The 17,373-nt window shown below is 36.3% G+C and overlaps 2 protein-coding genes across 2 annotated transcripts in view; one reads left to right on the top strand and one right to left on the bottom strand.

Annotated features, from left to right (window-relative positions):
* Window positions 1-17,373, bottom strand: part of LOC140148198 (synapsin-like) — a 503,295-nt gene that overhangs the window by 162,343 nt on the left and 323,579 nt on the right. The window lies entirely within an intron of this gene.
* LOC140148188 (metalloproteinase inhibitor 4-like) lies at window positions 129-9,906 on the top strand. Its single transcript, XM_072170047.1, is given in 5 exon segments — window positions 129-485; window positions 3,745-4,179; window positions 6,667-6,791; window positions 8,783-8,819; window positions 8,822-9,906. Coding segments are annotated over 5 exon segments (918 nt in total). The 5' UTR covers window positions 129-361; the 3' UTR covers window positions 9,019-9,906.

The raw sequence follows: 17,373 nt of genomic DNA, 5'->3' as shown, positions 1-17,373 counted from the left end.
CATTGTGGACAAACATTTCCTTTTCTTGTAAATGGCATATAGTACCACCCACTTGGCATGCCCTTAAACACCATAGCTGTATGTGTTGTCAGCATGGTCAGGCACATGTATGCTGCTTAGCATGCTTAGCGCCAGTGACAGCTATCATTTTTGTCAATGAAAGGGAAATTCCTACTGTGCATAGGAGTAAGTCACATACATGGAACAGCCACTTGGCAGCGTGCATAAAAACAACTTGCAATGCCAAAGTGAATCAGTGCACATGTTGAACTCAGCAGCATCTGTGTTGTGATAAACTTTATTTAAGGATTATTATAGTGTTTGTTTTAAATAACTTGTGTTGTAAAATCAAAAGCTGAAAATGGAAAGGACCCTGGTATACTGTGTATTTCAAGTAGTGGTGATATCCATTTGTACAAGGATTATATATGGGTGTCAGTGTGCCACAAGACATCCACAGCAACATTTCTGTGAGAGTGATTTTGGTAAGTGAAACAAATCTCTAACTAAGCTAAGCTTACAGCATGCAGGTAGGCAAAAATGTTTAATACTTGATTTTAATTGTCTAATTTTGATATTTAAAATAATATACTAAGTATACGCCAATATTCATTCACATTTAACCCGCTTTCTTTTAGGGAATACCTAAACCATGTGACTTGAGGATGATTTGAAGTAACATCCACTTGAGATGAGTCTGGTATTTATTCCAAGCTATTTATGTAAAAAGATACGCATATAATAGATGACAAGTGCTCCCTTTTGATATGGATGTACACAAATGTCAGTTTCATCACATAGTGCCATAATGGAATAATGGATGTAGCATCCAACTGCTGACTAATTTGAACATGTTTTCCCATTGTCATGAATACTAATATTCTATCAATACACACAATAGGCATATATCATCATTTCTCAGTATCACTCAGTATTTCATTTTGTTTTGAAAAATAGTATTGTTTTTATATTAATGTTGAATAGAAATCTAAACTTTGTAAAACATGTTTACTTTTATTCATCCATCCAGTGTACCCATTGTTTGTGATATTTCCTGACATAAAATAAAGTAACTTGTAGTTGATCAACAATTTGTCTCTATGCAAACACACATGACTGGCTCTCTGTCATGCACTTAATTGCCATGTGTAATAACGTGACGTGACTACTTCAGTTCAAAATCTCTGTGGATTTCCTCAATTGTTGGTAATAATCATTTCCCATAACGTTTAGAATGCAATAGACTGTGTGACGTGCTTTGCCAGAAATTAAATCGCTTATCAATGTATAGCATCCAGCATCACTGAGCATGGAAAAAAGGAAGAACATAAACACCCACATTAATTAACATATTACAATTATTAGTTTTACTTATCAAAAACAGCAGTATACTATTAAACAAACTTACTCTAAAAACTTAATTATTAGTGAATTATGAACATTTTTAAACTAAATTTTAAGAAAAAGCACATGCTTTGCCCGTGCCTAGTCCACACAGTGAACTTGAAGTTGTTGGATGGTAAATCTAATATTTATTTTGAGGAGCTGAAAGGTCAAGCAATGGTCACCCCTTTGCATGTTGCACAATGTGAGTACAACTTGCCCAATCTGGTATGCTGCCAAGAGAGTAATATGTGTAGTAAGGTGTTTGTCAGCATTCTTAGCATACCTTCAAATGACCCAATAGCATGAGGCTTTTGTTATCCATACCCATCCTCATTGTATATTTTTCTGCCTGAAAAAAAACAAACAAGGTCTTTGAAAAAAAAAAAAAAGTGGCCTATCTGGCACATATGGGTTGCAGTTGATTTAGGGAACACTAAAACTAAAACAAAAAGCATTGTAAACTTGGAACTATGAATCTGAGGTACGATTCTGGCTCTTATTATCACCCATGCAGTACCGTTACAAAAAAAAGGGCACAAACTGGTACACAGCTACCCCATGACTCTAATACATTTTTCAGCCTCAGCTTTCAGGTGGGATATTAATGAAGTTTAAAACGAAATACCATATCTACAACAAAGGATATGATATCAAAAAATTTTTAAAAATGATACGATATCAAAAAATATTTATGACCACCTAAATTTGACATGATATCAAAAAAGGTATATTTCTGTGACCACCTGTACTGAAAATATATTGGTCCTTTCAAAATAGAAAAATAAAAAAATAAGAGGATGCAAATCAAAGCACATGCAAAACTGGAAAAGGGCCAACAAGTTATTCACAGACTCATCAAGAAAATGTGTGTAAATGCCATATAACTCTGATGAACCCGTCTCCTGGTTACAGACCCAATAAATTGCAGGAAATCCCCTCTAGAAGGAAGTCTCCCCTCCCAACCTACTATAGGGAAAACTTTAATGCACAACTTACCATGCTTGCTGAGAAACTTTGGATTTACAGCGCTTTATTATTTTCATAATTATTTGGTATCATCTTCCATCCCAATAGTGCCTGCAGATATCAGATATTTTATCCCATGCTTATCTACAATTTCAAATGTTTAAAGTACAACTCGGAGGCTCCGGAAGATGTTAAATACTTGGGGCCCCAATGGTACTTTTCTATAGCCACCAAAATTATTGAGGGGGGGCAAGCCCCTCCCCCTGTTCTGCAGCCACTGCATCTTATCTCAAATTATTTAGGGCTGGGGTATGAACGTTTGGACAGTATTTATTTTGGGACATCAGAGCACATCAGACATATCGAATTGCATTCTAAATACAAAGAATGTCATTCTGATATCAAATAATTTTCATTTTTTGAAATTCGCAATTTAATACACATTTTATGGCAAATCATTAAAAATTGATATTTTTGATATTTAACAGTATTTGAAGTAAACTTTATAAATCTGATGATTTATACTTAAAGTGTATGTAGGTGGGATGAAAAGCCGACGATCAATTGAAAATTTTGACCTTTTCAGTATTGAAGATATGGATTTTTTTCCCAAAACACACAAAAAAAAAAAGGTCTTTTGGGAAAAAATCCATATCTTCAATATGAAAGGTCAAAATTTTCAATTGACCGTCGGCTTTTCCTTCCTGCTACATACACTTTAAGAATATATCATTAGATTTATATAATTTACTTCGAGGACTGTTATATATCAAAAATTTGAAAAATATCAAATTTTTATAATTTGTCATAAAATTTGTATTATATTGTGATTTTCAAAAATGAAAATTATTTGATATCAGAAAGACATGCTTCAGATTCAGAATGCAATTGATAGGTCCGAGGTGCTCTCATGTCCCACAAAAATACTGTCGAAAGCATAATAAACGCTCATTTTAGATCCCTTAACAGGTTTGCCCCTCTGACATCTCAGAGTAAAACAGGTTTGTCCCTCTGACATCTCAGAGTAAAACAGGTTTGTCCCTCTGACATCTCAGAGTAAAACAGGTTTGCCCCTCTGATATCTCAGAGTAAAACAGGTTTGTCCCTCTGATATGTCAGAATAAAACAGGTTTGTCCCTCTGATATCTCAGAGTAAAACAGGTTTGTCCCTCTGATATCTCAGAGTAAAACAGGTTTGTCCCTCTGACATCTCAGAGTAAAACAGGTTTGTCCCTCTGACATCTCAGAGTAAAACAGGTTTGTCCCTCCCTCTGACATCTCAGAGTAAAACAGGTTTGCCCCTCTGACATCTCAGAGTAAAACAGGTTTGTCCCTCTGACATCTCAAAGTATTAACTTTTCAATTATTGTTTCTCTTTCCATTCTTTTTCAGTTATCCGGGCCAAAGTACTAGAAAAACTCTATGAGCCTGTTAATGGTGGCCCTCCAATTCATCCATCATCCAAACCGGTAAATGGTGGCCCTCCAATTCATACATCATCCAAACTGTCCCAAGACACACTAGATGTCCAAGATACCATGAAACCTTCTACAAGTAAACCAACAACCGCAATGGATGTTCTCCTGGGTGCTTCCCCAAGACTACGCATGGCAGAGCGCCCTCAACAGCAAAGATACAGGGAGGCAACCAATGAGAATAGCTGGAATCCATGGCAATACAAGCTCAACTATCGTGTGATGGTAGAAAAAGTGTACAAGGGAGAGGAGATGGTCAAACCAAGGTCAAAGGTTTTGCTTGTAAGTCCAGCTGATAGTGGCATTTGTGGGATGACCAAGATGGATGAAAAGACCAGATATCTTATCACAGGTGAGACACAAAGGCCAGTGACGTAGCTTTCTTTCTGACATTGGGGGGATGGGGTTGGAAAAAATTTCTTGAAATATAGTGAATCCGGCACCTTTTGGCGACAGAATAAGTTTATGGTGCATTTTGCCATTTTGAAACTAAACTAATTAAATGAAATTTTGCCAATTTGAAGCTATACTGATGAAATATTGTGCAAAAGTGGAATAAATTTTGGGCTTTGGGGGCTAAAATGGCCAAATATGAGCCTAATTTGGCCAGAAACCAACATGCAGGCATCAACATTGGGGGGGGGGGATGATTGTATGGACCATTCCCCCTGGCAAAATATTTGGGGAATTTATCCCCCCACCCCGGGATCTACGCCTGTGACAAAGGCCCGTATGCACAAAACAAGTTAGGCCAGGTCTAACATGAAGAGAAGTCCTGCGGAGAAGGAACTTATTCCAAACTATTGTACATCCTAGCCAAAACTGTTGGAAATTTCCCAAATAGTTGTTAATTTGCATTAAAATTTTGCCAACATTTTTGGCAACGGTATTAAATTTTGCCAAAAATTGTGACGAAAAGTGGTATAGCATTAGCAATGAGTAAAAATTTCTTGAAAAATTTATATATAAATTTGTTCACTCACCATTTGACTTCCACAGGGGTCTGGAAGTTGGGCCAGGCAAAATGTTTAACCTTCTTTCACCTGATTTTTGTTGTCAGCATCTTGTTGCCAAATTTAGCTACCATTTTTGAGTAATATCTGTGTGATAAGGTACCCTTTTTCCCCCATTTTGGCTGTTTTCATCCTAAAGGCGACACTCCCATATCATGCCCAGCTGCGGAAAAAAGACCTCTTTATTTGCTTTTTTGTATGCAGCGCAGGTGATATACACACTGAAAACAAAAACTCGTATTATGTAAGCTGAACTAAGCTTTTGTTTAGTAGGACCACTAGTTTCCCTGGTAAACTAGTTTTTAATGTCGGACTAAGCGTCCATCTAGTATGCTTGGCTAGTACAGCATGCAGTGAGGGAAATTGTTAGTACGGACAGGCGAACTATGCCAAATTATGGTACTTTACTAATAAGTGAAAATTAGTTGCACCACAAAAGTTGGTCCAACTAACTTTTCTGGCTTTACTGAATTGGTAGAACGAATCATGGTTGTGGACCGTACCAAGGGTTGTACTAAAGTTGAATTTACCGCCTTTTGATCACATGACATGACTCTTATGACAAATTAAGCTAGTAGAGCTAGTCTCTACTAGCTTATAGACGACATTTCACACATGCAGCTGTAGACATAGCACATCTAGCGTCCTGAGATTGACATTTTAGCCCGATTCTAGCCCGTTAGAAATGGTGAAGAAATGGAAAGGTATGTTTTATTGACATTTTTCCCAAGCTTGTTTTTGAATAACTTACAAACCGTTAGAATTTGAAATGAGATTGTAAATCGGAACACAAATGTCATGATCATGGACCGTGGGTTTGTGCATGCATGGTTGAGGCTGCCATGGCTGCCGAATTCGTGGAAACCTTCATCATGCCGTGTGTAGTAGAAAACAGGGCTCAAAAAACGGGGCCAAATCTGTTTTTCAAATTCTAACCATGCTAAAACGGTTTGTAAGTTATTAAAAAATACAAGGTTGGGAAAAAAGGTCAATAAAACATAAGTTTCCATATCTTCGACCACTTCTACCGGGCTAGAATTGGGCTAGTTCCACAGACTAGTTCAGTCAGCTGAACTAGTCGAACATTAGTACAGAATGCCCTATTAAAAAAAATAGTCGTACTTGACATCGTTTTTTGATAGTAGAGCCCATTAGTAGAACACCCCAATATATTAGTAGAGTCCCTAGTAAGCTCTAGTAGGTCTAGTTGAACTAATTTATTATATTAGTAGGTCAAGGTTGAACTAGTATTTTGATAGTTAAGTCCCTAGTATATCCTGACCTACTAACATATAGTTTAGTCCAGTCCAGCCGTATTAGTTACAGGTTAGTCGTACTTGACATTGTTTTAACTAACTTTTCCTTAGTTAGTCACCCCAAGTTTCGTTTTCAGTGCAACTTGAAATACAAGTGCCTCGGGAATCACAACCAAACTTCCTAGAACATTAGCTAACATTACAGTATATCTTGCATCAAATTGCTAACCAGAAATATTTATACAGTGGATGGTACACTTTCCCCGGGATAACCAGCATAACATAACAAACATATGTTGCTATTTTATATTCACAGCCATTCAGCAATAATTTTGTGATGTCACAGATTAAATTTTTAAATTCAGACCGGATGCGTGGTCGTGTAGCCAACTAACCACTGACAGCTGGCCAAGGCACATTATCCCTCCCTCCCTCCATCATATTACAATCTCATTGCAAACCAGCGTATCAGCTGTCAACCTGCAAAGCGGTATCTAAACATTGCTAGCATAGTCCTACTTGTACTCAGTTTTCTTATCAATTCTTGTTCTATATTGTCTTATTTTTCAGGCATGTTCACCGATAAAGGTCTGACAGTTCAGCTTTGTAACTGGGTGGTACAGACTAGCGAGATAACGAAACGCCAAAGGACTGGTCTCAAACATATATTTAAGAAGTACTGCGATCAATGCACGGTATGTTTATGACATCCTTTTATATACCCATAAATGATTGTGTGTTGCTATGGTAACAAAACAAAATAAAAAGGCAGGTTGTTCTTTTTGTATATTCACAATATTGGTATTCCATTATCTTGGATATCAAAATGATTTTTACCCTGCATCAGTTTTATGTTTATTGACAAAGCTGGGTCTTCCTGATGCAATATTTGAAGGTTCTCTTGAATTGAATTGACCAGACTTTAAAATATAACCTCTAATATCAAACAAACAAACAAACAATCAAATACATATAAATATCTCAGTATTTAATGGGCCGCATACAATTAAGTCCTACATTAGCCTAATAAAAGCCTTCAGTTTTAAATTGGCATTGGCACCACTCACAATATTTTGCAGAGGTATAGACTGAAGATGGTTATCCACACCCATGGATAATGATCAGCTGTGAATGCCACAATGCTGACGATACGTGCAAGGGTTGCGCAAGCGCATTTACAATTTTGTGTGATGTCATTGGTCATGAAACCCCATCAAGAGGTATCAATTTATTAAGGTGGTTTTTACCAGGGGCGGATTTAGAGGGGGGCGCACCCGGCTCGCGCCCCCTCTATTTTTTGCAGATCGGCGCCTGATTCTGTGTATTATTGCAAAGCGGCGCCTGACTTTGTGTGGGCCGCGCCGCCGGGGTGGTGGCGGTGGCTCGGCGCCCCCTCTATTGAAAATTCCTGGATCCGCCCCTGTTTACAGCTACGGTGTCATGTACAGATTTGCTTGAAAATTATACAGAATGTGTAGATGGGTGAGAAAAATTTAGATAATTTTCAACAACAAAAAAAAAAAAAAAAAAAAGAAGAAAAGAAATAAGAAATGTTAGAATCTGTATGAAACTCTTAAACTCTAGATGGAATGAAGACATATCTTTAGTTTGTTCTAAGTTTTAAAATAATGTATAATTCTGATTTGCTACTGTGGCTATTTTGCTGCAAGCCTGATTTAGCCGTTCATACTACCTTAAATACAAAAAAATAGTCTCCAAAAATAGAAATGAAAACAAACAGGTATGAAAATAGTGATGTGATGGCATGCTGTTCAGTTAGCCACTAACACTGGGAAACATTGGTGTCAGTTCAAGTTCACATGATTAACTGCATCATGGTTATGCTACAATACATGGATGTCATGCATAACTCAGTGAATGTTTAACACCGTGTCCAGGATCTGTTCCTGCAGGAGGGGGGGGGGGTGCTCAGAGGGGCTTTCAGTGTAATGCAGGGGGATTTGGCACAAAATTCATCCGCTTCCCCCCTCCCCTCAATGCCCCCGAAAAAAAATTCCTGGTGCTGCCACTGTTTCAGAGTGATTTTGCTTTAGCTCAAATCGAGCTGTGAATCACACTTATACTGTACGACAAACAGTACATTCTTTTGGAATAGTCCATGAGATTTCACTCATGTCAGAGTGGTCCTTAAAGGAGGATTTCGTGATCCTAGCATCCTCTTTTTATGACATTTTTCAGTAGATATCCACAAAAAAAAGCTTATTCCCAAAATTTCAGTTGATTCCAATTTTGCGTTTGTGTGAATATGATTAAGTGAATACACTGCTCCATAGGCTTACTGTTGTAATTTTGTTTTGGTATACCAGAACGAATTTGACAATATTTTTGCTAAACGAATTAATCTGCAAGAAATTTTTGGTACATAGCCAGAGGTTTCCAGTGGTATAAAAAATCTTAACTTTTTTGGAAAAAAAAAAGGGGGAGGGATGAGGCTGTGGATCACGAAATGCCCTTTTGAATGACGCTTGATATCATTGAGTGCTACAAATGCACAATGATTATAATTGATTATGATAAGCATGAGATATTGGGCCTCGCTCTTTGGATAATGACAAGTTTTTAGATCAGATGTTTTGCCAACATTTGTAAAGTCATGGAAATAATTGATTTGTCTAAATTTGAATAATTATTGCAATTGTCTTTCCTTGTTTTCCCCTCTTTGCAGATAAAAGCTGGTGTAATCTTTTGGCCACCAGAGGCGAAAGAAAAGATGTTTGCACATACAATCCATATCTTCTCTACAATGATGATTGTGAGGGCAAACATTCAGCATGTGTCAGAAGACCCAACGGGTCATGCGAATGGGTGAAAAACAGCCGTATGAGACGATGTGAGAAGAGAAGATCATTTCCTCTTGATGATACATCACAGTATACCGCTGCAAGAGTAGGAGTCTTGTGAAATGAACAACTGTGACAAACACTAGCTTGACTTCAGCTTCACTTGATGACATAACTGTGACAAAGTCTAGCTTGACTTCAGCTTCACTTGATGACATAACTGTGACAAAGTCTAGCTTGACTTCAGCTTCACTTGATGACATAACTGTGACAAAGTCTAGCATGACTTCAGCTTCACTTGATGACATAACTGTGACAAAGTCTAGCATGACTTCAGCTTCACTTGATGACATAACTGTGACAAAGTCTAGCTTGACTTCAGCTTCACTTGATGACATAACTGTGACAAAGTCTAGCTTGACTTCAGCTTCATTTGATGACATAACTGTGACAAAGTCTAGCTTGACTTCAGCTTCACTTGATGACATAACTGTGACAAAGTCTAGCTTGACTTCAGCTTCACTTGATGACATAACTGTGACAAAGTCTAGCTTGACTTCAGCTTCACTTGAATGATGACAAAAGTGGATGAAAACACATGGAACCAAGAGGTACCCAAGTAGTAACTCCTTTGCAGGAACTCAGCTGTGTAAAATCAAGATGGCTGAATAGTTTCCAAGGAGGGAAATGACCATAGATTTTTATGGTACCACTTTTGTATCTACATTTAAGAATTAATGGTGTGGCAATATTAATGAAGTATAGGCCTAACTATTATTAATTATGTCAAATTTGAGACACAAAAGAAAACAATTGATTCTTGGCGTTTGACCAGACTAATTTGTTAATAGAGGCACACTGGATGACAAATGCAAGGAGGTTTTCTCCCATTTTTGAAATGGGTAAACTTAAACCTTTTCTGGTTTTGTGTTTTTAGAACATAAATATGCAGTTTTCATCGATTTGGAAATTTAAAGTAAGTTGTTATGGTGGACCATAGGCATCAATCCGGGGGTCATTTTTGTTCTTTTCAGCCACTTTTGACAATTAAAAAAAAAAGTGACATGGAAAATCAAATTTGGTGCTTTTCTCAAAACTGCTAATTTTTGCCGTAAGCTACCATGCTAGCTGTATTCTTTGCATCATTTTCTTTCACTTTTATGTTCTTTTAAAGATATAATACAAAACAATAATCAATTATTTTCTTTTGTGTCACAAATTTCACATAATTGTCTATAGAACAATAGGCTAGCTATACTTCATTCATTTGGTTTTGGTGGTTCTGACATTTTTGACTGTATATACAATTGACTGAATATTGTATAATATGTAGGCATTATTAATCATGCCAAATTATTATTATATTATGTCCAAACCAAAGAAAATGCCTTATGGTAAGATGTGGAGTACATTTTATAAATAAAATCTAAAAATTGATTGTTGTAAATTTAAGTAAGGCCTCAAAAAATAAATTGTTTGATCGGCGTAACATAAAAACAAAATGGTTAAATTAGGGTAGTTAGGTCGGGATTTTTTAAAAAACTTTTAAAACTGTAAATTGCGTTGGATAAAGGCATTAGAACTTTTTTTCTTCTTTTTTTAAAATTTATTAAATTTTTTTTTTAAATTTCTTTATTATTTTTGTTGGCAAAAAAAAAAAGTCTAGGGTCGCGCCTACTTTTAGGGTCGGGCGGATTGTAAACGCCAATCAAACAATTTTCTTTTTTTGAGGCCTAATGTTAAAAAAACACTGTTTATGTTCTACCACAGTAAGAAACAAGCACTTCATTAGACTGCTCCTTTTCAGTTCTGACTTGGTCCAAATTATCACTCCTTATGAATCACACAATTTTCTTTTGGATTCAGCAATTTTGTTATTTGATAGGGTGTAATGAGGGGTGGTATCCCATTTGCTAAGTATTTAAATCGACTCCATTGGTCAAATTGCTATGCCAAAAAGAAGGAATTTATGCAATTTTGACAGTTACATGTTTATTTATAACAATTATTCTCAAATTATGATAAAATTATGTGCTACAATGACATTTTGGTATTAAATTTTGAAACATTCACAATTCAGGTATATATTGTAGATTTGTGGATCTACCTGTATGTAGCCACTGATAATCCACACCACTCAATCTGAATTAATCTAATCCAGATCATTCTAAACTTGATTCAAGTAATTACTTCCTCAATGTGTTTTAAACATAATTTGGCCCCAATTTAAATGACTCCTTTATGAACTCACAGATTTTCATGTTTTTAGGTGGTTATCCTGAATGACATGCATGGAGACCAGTAGAATGTACAGTCTGCCAGATACAAAATACCCCTGAATTAATCTAATCCAGATCATTCTAAACTTGATTCAAGTAATTACTTCCTCCAGTCATGCCAAAACAATGTGTTTCAAACATAATTTGGCCCCAATTTAAATGACTCCTTTATGAACTAACAGATTTTCATGTTTTAAGGTGGTTATCCTGAATGACATGTATGAAGACCAGTAGAATGTACAGTCTGCCAGATACAGTCTACCCTTGGTGTGTAATTTGCTTTCACCTGCAGCTACCTCATGTAGCTATTAATCAGGAAATACGCATTTAATCTACAGGAAGAATGACCAAAGCTTTCAACTTTATCCTCATTTCCGTTGGATTTCGTCAAAATATGTGACACAATCTGATCCAATCAAACCAACGTCTGCAACAATGAAATCAAGATATAGACAAAACTTAAAAGAGGGGGGGGGGGACATAAGAAAATGAAGAAATAACAACACTTTGCAACAGCAGTAAGTTTTAACTCTCTCCACGTGGGTGTCGACTGCAGACGACACGTTTCAATTTTTTTTTCAAATTTCAACAATTTCAGAAATGTAAATTGTCATGACCATATTTGGAATCAGCATGAAAAATGCATTAAAATGAGTACAAACAAGCCTAGTATTGGTTCAGTGGTTCTTTGATAGCTCTTGATATTTTGAGAAAATATCTCAAAACTTGGGACTTTTTATGTTGAAGACTATCGCTAGCACGCAGAGCATTAAGTACTGACTGAGTTAGCCTGACATGCTAATAACTAAAATCAAGATTTCCGACTATGATCTGAGGATCAGATTGTGTCACTTTAATATCATGGGGATCTCTCCAGATGAATGCAAACCTAGTGATTTATTCATTTGTTGCTGGATATTAAGATTTTTTTAAATAAAAAGCCCATTTAAATGCCTTGTATATAAGAAATCGCTTTCCTTGCAACCTTGTTTTAATAATGTATTCATCCTAGATTGTCCCAATCTGTGATTCTTTTGAGACAAGTGACGGGTATAATGAAAACCATGTTGAATTTTTATGACAATTCTGTAAATAGAAAATGTAAATATTTTGTACATATGAATTAAAGATATATAAATTTATATAAGGCATGGTGCTATATATTATTTTTACTCTTAAAATTATTGTCTGTACAGACTGTTGTAATATTGTATATAAATTATATTGTGTATGAGTGTATATGACTTGGGACCACTATTTTGATTATTAATGTATATTGTATTGATAAACAAAATGCCTTAATTTGAATACATTTACCTTTGTACTAATGATATACAAAACACTTCTTGTGAAAGTGATATGGATGACTTTACATAATAAATAATTGATCATTGTTATAATATTTCACTTAGAAATGATATTAATATATCTGTTAATAATAATAACAATAATAAAAAGAAAACAATGTTATTTACACAACATTTTGGAAAATGTTATACAAAACATTCTAACAGAATTAATTATTAACAAAATATTTTGCAAAAATGCTTGCCCTAAATATTTTACAATAACGTTTTAAAAACGTAGTCATGTCATCTTTATATAACATGACATTTAAGTGTTTAAAAACATTTTGAAAGTTTTATGAACATTTTTGTGTTTGCTGGGGTGCCCACAAAGACCATATTATGTTTTTTTTTTGTTGCAGATTCCCTAGCTCAAAGTTTCATTTTGTAGATCATGATTATTAGTGATTTCCTTGAGTTGGTCTATTAACAGAGGTCGTTTTGGGTGAATATTATAACATTTTATCAACAATATCTTTCTGAAATAGGTAAATTTGGTATTTGGATTTGACAAATGTGTAAAAACACATCTGCATCATTTAATGTTGTTTGATGAAAATACTAACCACTTTGCTTCTTAAAGACACTGGTTCCAACATGTGCCAATGATATAAAACAATCTACTAAATGCTTTTAAATGAGACACATTCATGTGGCTATTTTTGAGTGTTTTACATGGAACATAGGTGGCTGGCTATTTAATGGTTGGTAAACTTATAAGACCTAAAAAAGTGCTGCATTGGCGTAATGGGATCAACCGAAATAGTTTATACATATAGGTAGGCATGGATTGTTTTGATTTATTCATTGCTTTATTTTATTTTTTAAAGCTCATTTAAACAAGTACTGTATGTGTATCCATAGAGGCGATGAATTAAAGTCAGCAGATAACCATACAAGGAGATGTAGACTCCACATCACGGCTGCGACATTGCGATATTTTTAATTTCATCGCGCGATGCTGCAATGTTTTAAAAGCATCGCATCATGCTGCGACATGGAGTCTGAATCAAACTTGACCCCTGCATTTATCAAAAGCACAGGAAATATCAAAATCATATCAATTGCATTCAATCATTAGTTCCTTGATCACTCTAATTTCTGTTTACACAATATTGTGGTATCATATACTGCAGATAGCAAATTCTCCCGGGGGCACTCAAATATGACAGTGTACGCATGCGTGACCAAATTTTTTTCAAACACCCCCTAAACGAGTTTTACCCTACCAGCAAATTTAGCCCCTTAATAAGGTAATTTAGTGTACAATTTACCCCCTAATGAGTTTTTGGCTGGTGAAAATGCAACAAATGTACGGTACCCTTTTTGGACTCATAATTTACTAAAAATTTGAAAAGGTACCCTAAACAAGTTGTCCAGTTTCAGAAAACTACCCTTATTCTTGAAAATCACTGTTTTTAGACCCTAAACGCGCGTCCACGCGCAGTAACTTGCCTTGCCTAAAAAACACCCCTTTTACTTGTTTTTTGGTCACGCATGCGTACAGACCATGTATGTGAGTGATCCCCCCGGGCAAATTCTCAACATAATGTGAAGTGATCACGCTAAATGAGTCATTTGCAGTGGTATTAAGCCAGGACTTTTTCAGAGAGGGGGGGGGCAAAGCAAATTTTGAGGGGGCAAACTTTGACAAAAATGGTCCAAAATGGGCTAAAAATGACAAAAAAGAGGGCTAAAAATGACAAAAAGAGGGCAAGACTTCTCATGGGGGGGGGCAGCTATGCCACTGGTCATTTGTCACCAATATTGATTTTGAAATTGAGCCTATAATAGTATTTATATATAGTGTTTTATTGTTTTGAGCGACTGTAAAATGACCATATCTCAGCAACCAGAACCCCAATTCTGATGAAGTTTTAAGCAAGATAAAGCTCTGAAAATGGCACATCAGAATAGAGTATTGAATTTTGATTTTACTCAAAAAAACAACTCATGTTGATTGATTGATACTGTCTGGGATATGTGTTGATGATTGTATATTCGTTTTGTGTGTGTGTGGACAGTGGATGTATACATGTATGTCTTGTGGCATACGCTGCGTCGAAATCAATAAAACTGATATTGAAAACTACTTTTGTTAAAATTGTGTGTTGTGTGAATTTCTTGCCTGAAAATTCTATGTACTATTTGTTGTACCAATACATAACTGTTCTAGCCATCGGACCCTGTTCAAATTAGAAAATTTTCTTCTTTTGACGAACCTCAAACGAAGATTACAAATAGCTTTTTCCTAATGTGTACGCACTTTTCTTCTTTCAACGAAGATTAAAATTGCTTCATTCAACGAAGCTAAAAAGGTTGTTTCGACGAAGGAATACTTTGTTCGACGAAGCTAATTTTGTAATGTGTATGCTCGCTTTGTTCGACAAAGGAACATGATCATGTGACAAGTGACCCTCACCGGCTTTAATAATAGCTGGGCGTTAATAGCTTCGTTAATTTTCATGAAATGTGTATGGTGCAATGTCTTCAGCGCAATGTGTATGCATGCTTAATTAGTTAATCAAGATTAGCTTATCTTCGTTGAATGAAGAAATTTTCTTTTGTGAACACTGAACAGGGTCATAGTTAGACACCGGGCAACTTAACAGACACTGACATTTGTCTACCTAGTGGGAAGCTATAGATTTAAAATGACATTAAAATCATGCAGCTAAATACCTCCTGCAATTACAAAGACTAATTTGTATAATTATGCCTTTTTCAAGTCGGTCATTATTATTTAATTTGATGTTTTCAAACTGGATTCTTGTGCTGTCCATTTTATCTGATTTCGTGGATTTCAACCAAATACCATTATATTTTTAATGTATGAAACATTGTGAAATGGATAGCAACAGCATTTGCATTCATTCTGATCTCATTATTATCACTCTAAAAATGTTTCCTTCCTTCCTTCCTTCCTGACTGAAACAATGCATGCAATGGGGTGGCAGCTTTCTCATGCCAAGTGCTGCATCACTAAAATAAACATACCTCTGAAAGAGAACAAATCATTTCCTATGGAGTATCGACTTTGGAAGTTACGGGGATGTGCGAACATCAGTTTGAAACCATAGATGGTGAGCGATTTGACACCCCAAAAGGGGTCATACAGGCCCCATAGGTATATTGTTCTGTGATAGGGTTTATGCTATTTTTCAACAGCTTTTACAGACTTACACCCTACTGAGACCTGTAAGCTCGGACCCATAGATCTCTCTGTGATAGAGTTTATGCTATTTTTCAACAGCTCTACACCCTACTGAGACCCGGGGGCACTCACATGTTAAGGTGGTACGGGTATGTGCGGCGGTCAAGGGTCCCTTTTTCAGGCTCTCCGGCAGTTCCTTATGCCCTTTGGGCCTCAAACTCTGACAATTGTAGCTCTTTAAGCTCAAATTTGGAAAAAATTTGGAAATTTTTAGCTCAACAGCCTATAATTTGGCCCAAATTTCAGTTCTTCAAGCCCTATTTTGCCCAAAAATCAGTTCTCAGTTCCCAAAGTTCGGCACTCCGCCCGCACATCCCTACCAAAATTTAAGTTGAGTGCCCCCCCCCCGGGACTGAGACTTGTATAAAGCATGGTAAGCCCAGGCCTATAGGTCTCTCTATAGGGTTTATGCTATTTTTCAACAGCTGTACACCCTACTCAGACCTACATGTAGCTGTAAGCCCAGGACCATAGTTATATTGTCATGTGATAGGCTTCATGCTACTTTCCAACAGCTCTTACACCCTACTCAGACCTATACGTCCAGGCCTGTAGTTATATTGTTAATATGTGATAGGGTTTATGCTATTTTTCAACAGCTCTTACATCCCACTCAGAACCTTATTTATTATTTTGACTAGCGATCCCTCGGACTAGAGAACCCGATCTTTGAGCTAGCGAACCTTTTTCAGAATTCGGACTAGCGAACCTTCGGACTAGTGAATCTTCGGACTAGAGAGTTGTCACTCCCGGTGTTATCACTTAACATTGACTATGTGTACGCATGATCGTTCCCAATTTCGAGAAAAAAGGGGTTATGTTTAAACTATGTTCGCGAACATAAAATGTTCGCGATATTTAAAAAATAGGGTTGTTTTTGACGACGGTGTACTCGAAATTAAAAAATAGGGTAGGGTATATTTTGTGAATCCTGGTGTTGAAATCATTATACCATTTCTTGCTCAATTTACTCCCGGATTTCACTTTTGTGAAACTTTTGTGCATTCCAAGTAATATTCAGGAACTCACTTCCCAGTTTGGCCGCTGTGTTCTTGGTATGTGTTCTAGAAATGTTAAAAAGGGTGCTTTTGTAAAAGTGTACTTGAAATGCAAAAAATAGGGGTAATTTTAAGGCTAATTTGTACCCGTTTTTGTGTAAAATAGGGGTAACAAATGCTGAAAATGTTCTTGAAACCGCGCAAAATAGGGGGGTATTTTTGACTTTGGGAACGATCATGCGTTACGCCTTTGAATAGGAAGTGACAACACCGGGTTGTCACTGGAGGCCCCCCACAATCCGCGCCTGCCGCCATAAAGCAAAAGGTGTGGCCGACAATCCACTACTATTATATTAATCAAGTTTGTTCAACTGGGCTGACTGCTACTCACATTTGCCATGTCTTTGAAACAATATGGAATCTGGAAATAATGACAGTTTTATGATGTAAATGACACCCAACCAAATAAATTTGGCACACTCTTTTATATGTGACAAATAAAATATCCAGGAAATTGGAAGTGACAAATTGGAACAAAACCTTCTTCAAAGCTGGTGTAAATCACCAGGGAAACTTAAAGACAGGCCAATAAATGCCAACACAATTTCATCATAATACTGTTCATACTTCTATGTAATG

Source organism: Amphiura filiformis, chromosome 3 (assembly GCF_039555335.1).
Source record: "Amphiura filiformis chromosome 3, Afil_fr2py, whole genome shotgun sequence".
Lineage (NCBI taxonomy): Eukaryota > Metazoa > Echinodermata > Ophiuroidea > Amphilepidida > Amphiuridae > Amphiura > Amphiura filiformis.
This window is presented reverse-complemented; position numbering and strand designations above follow the sequence as displayed.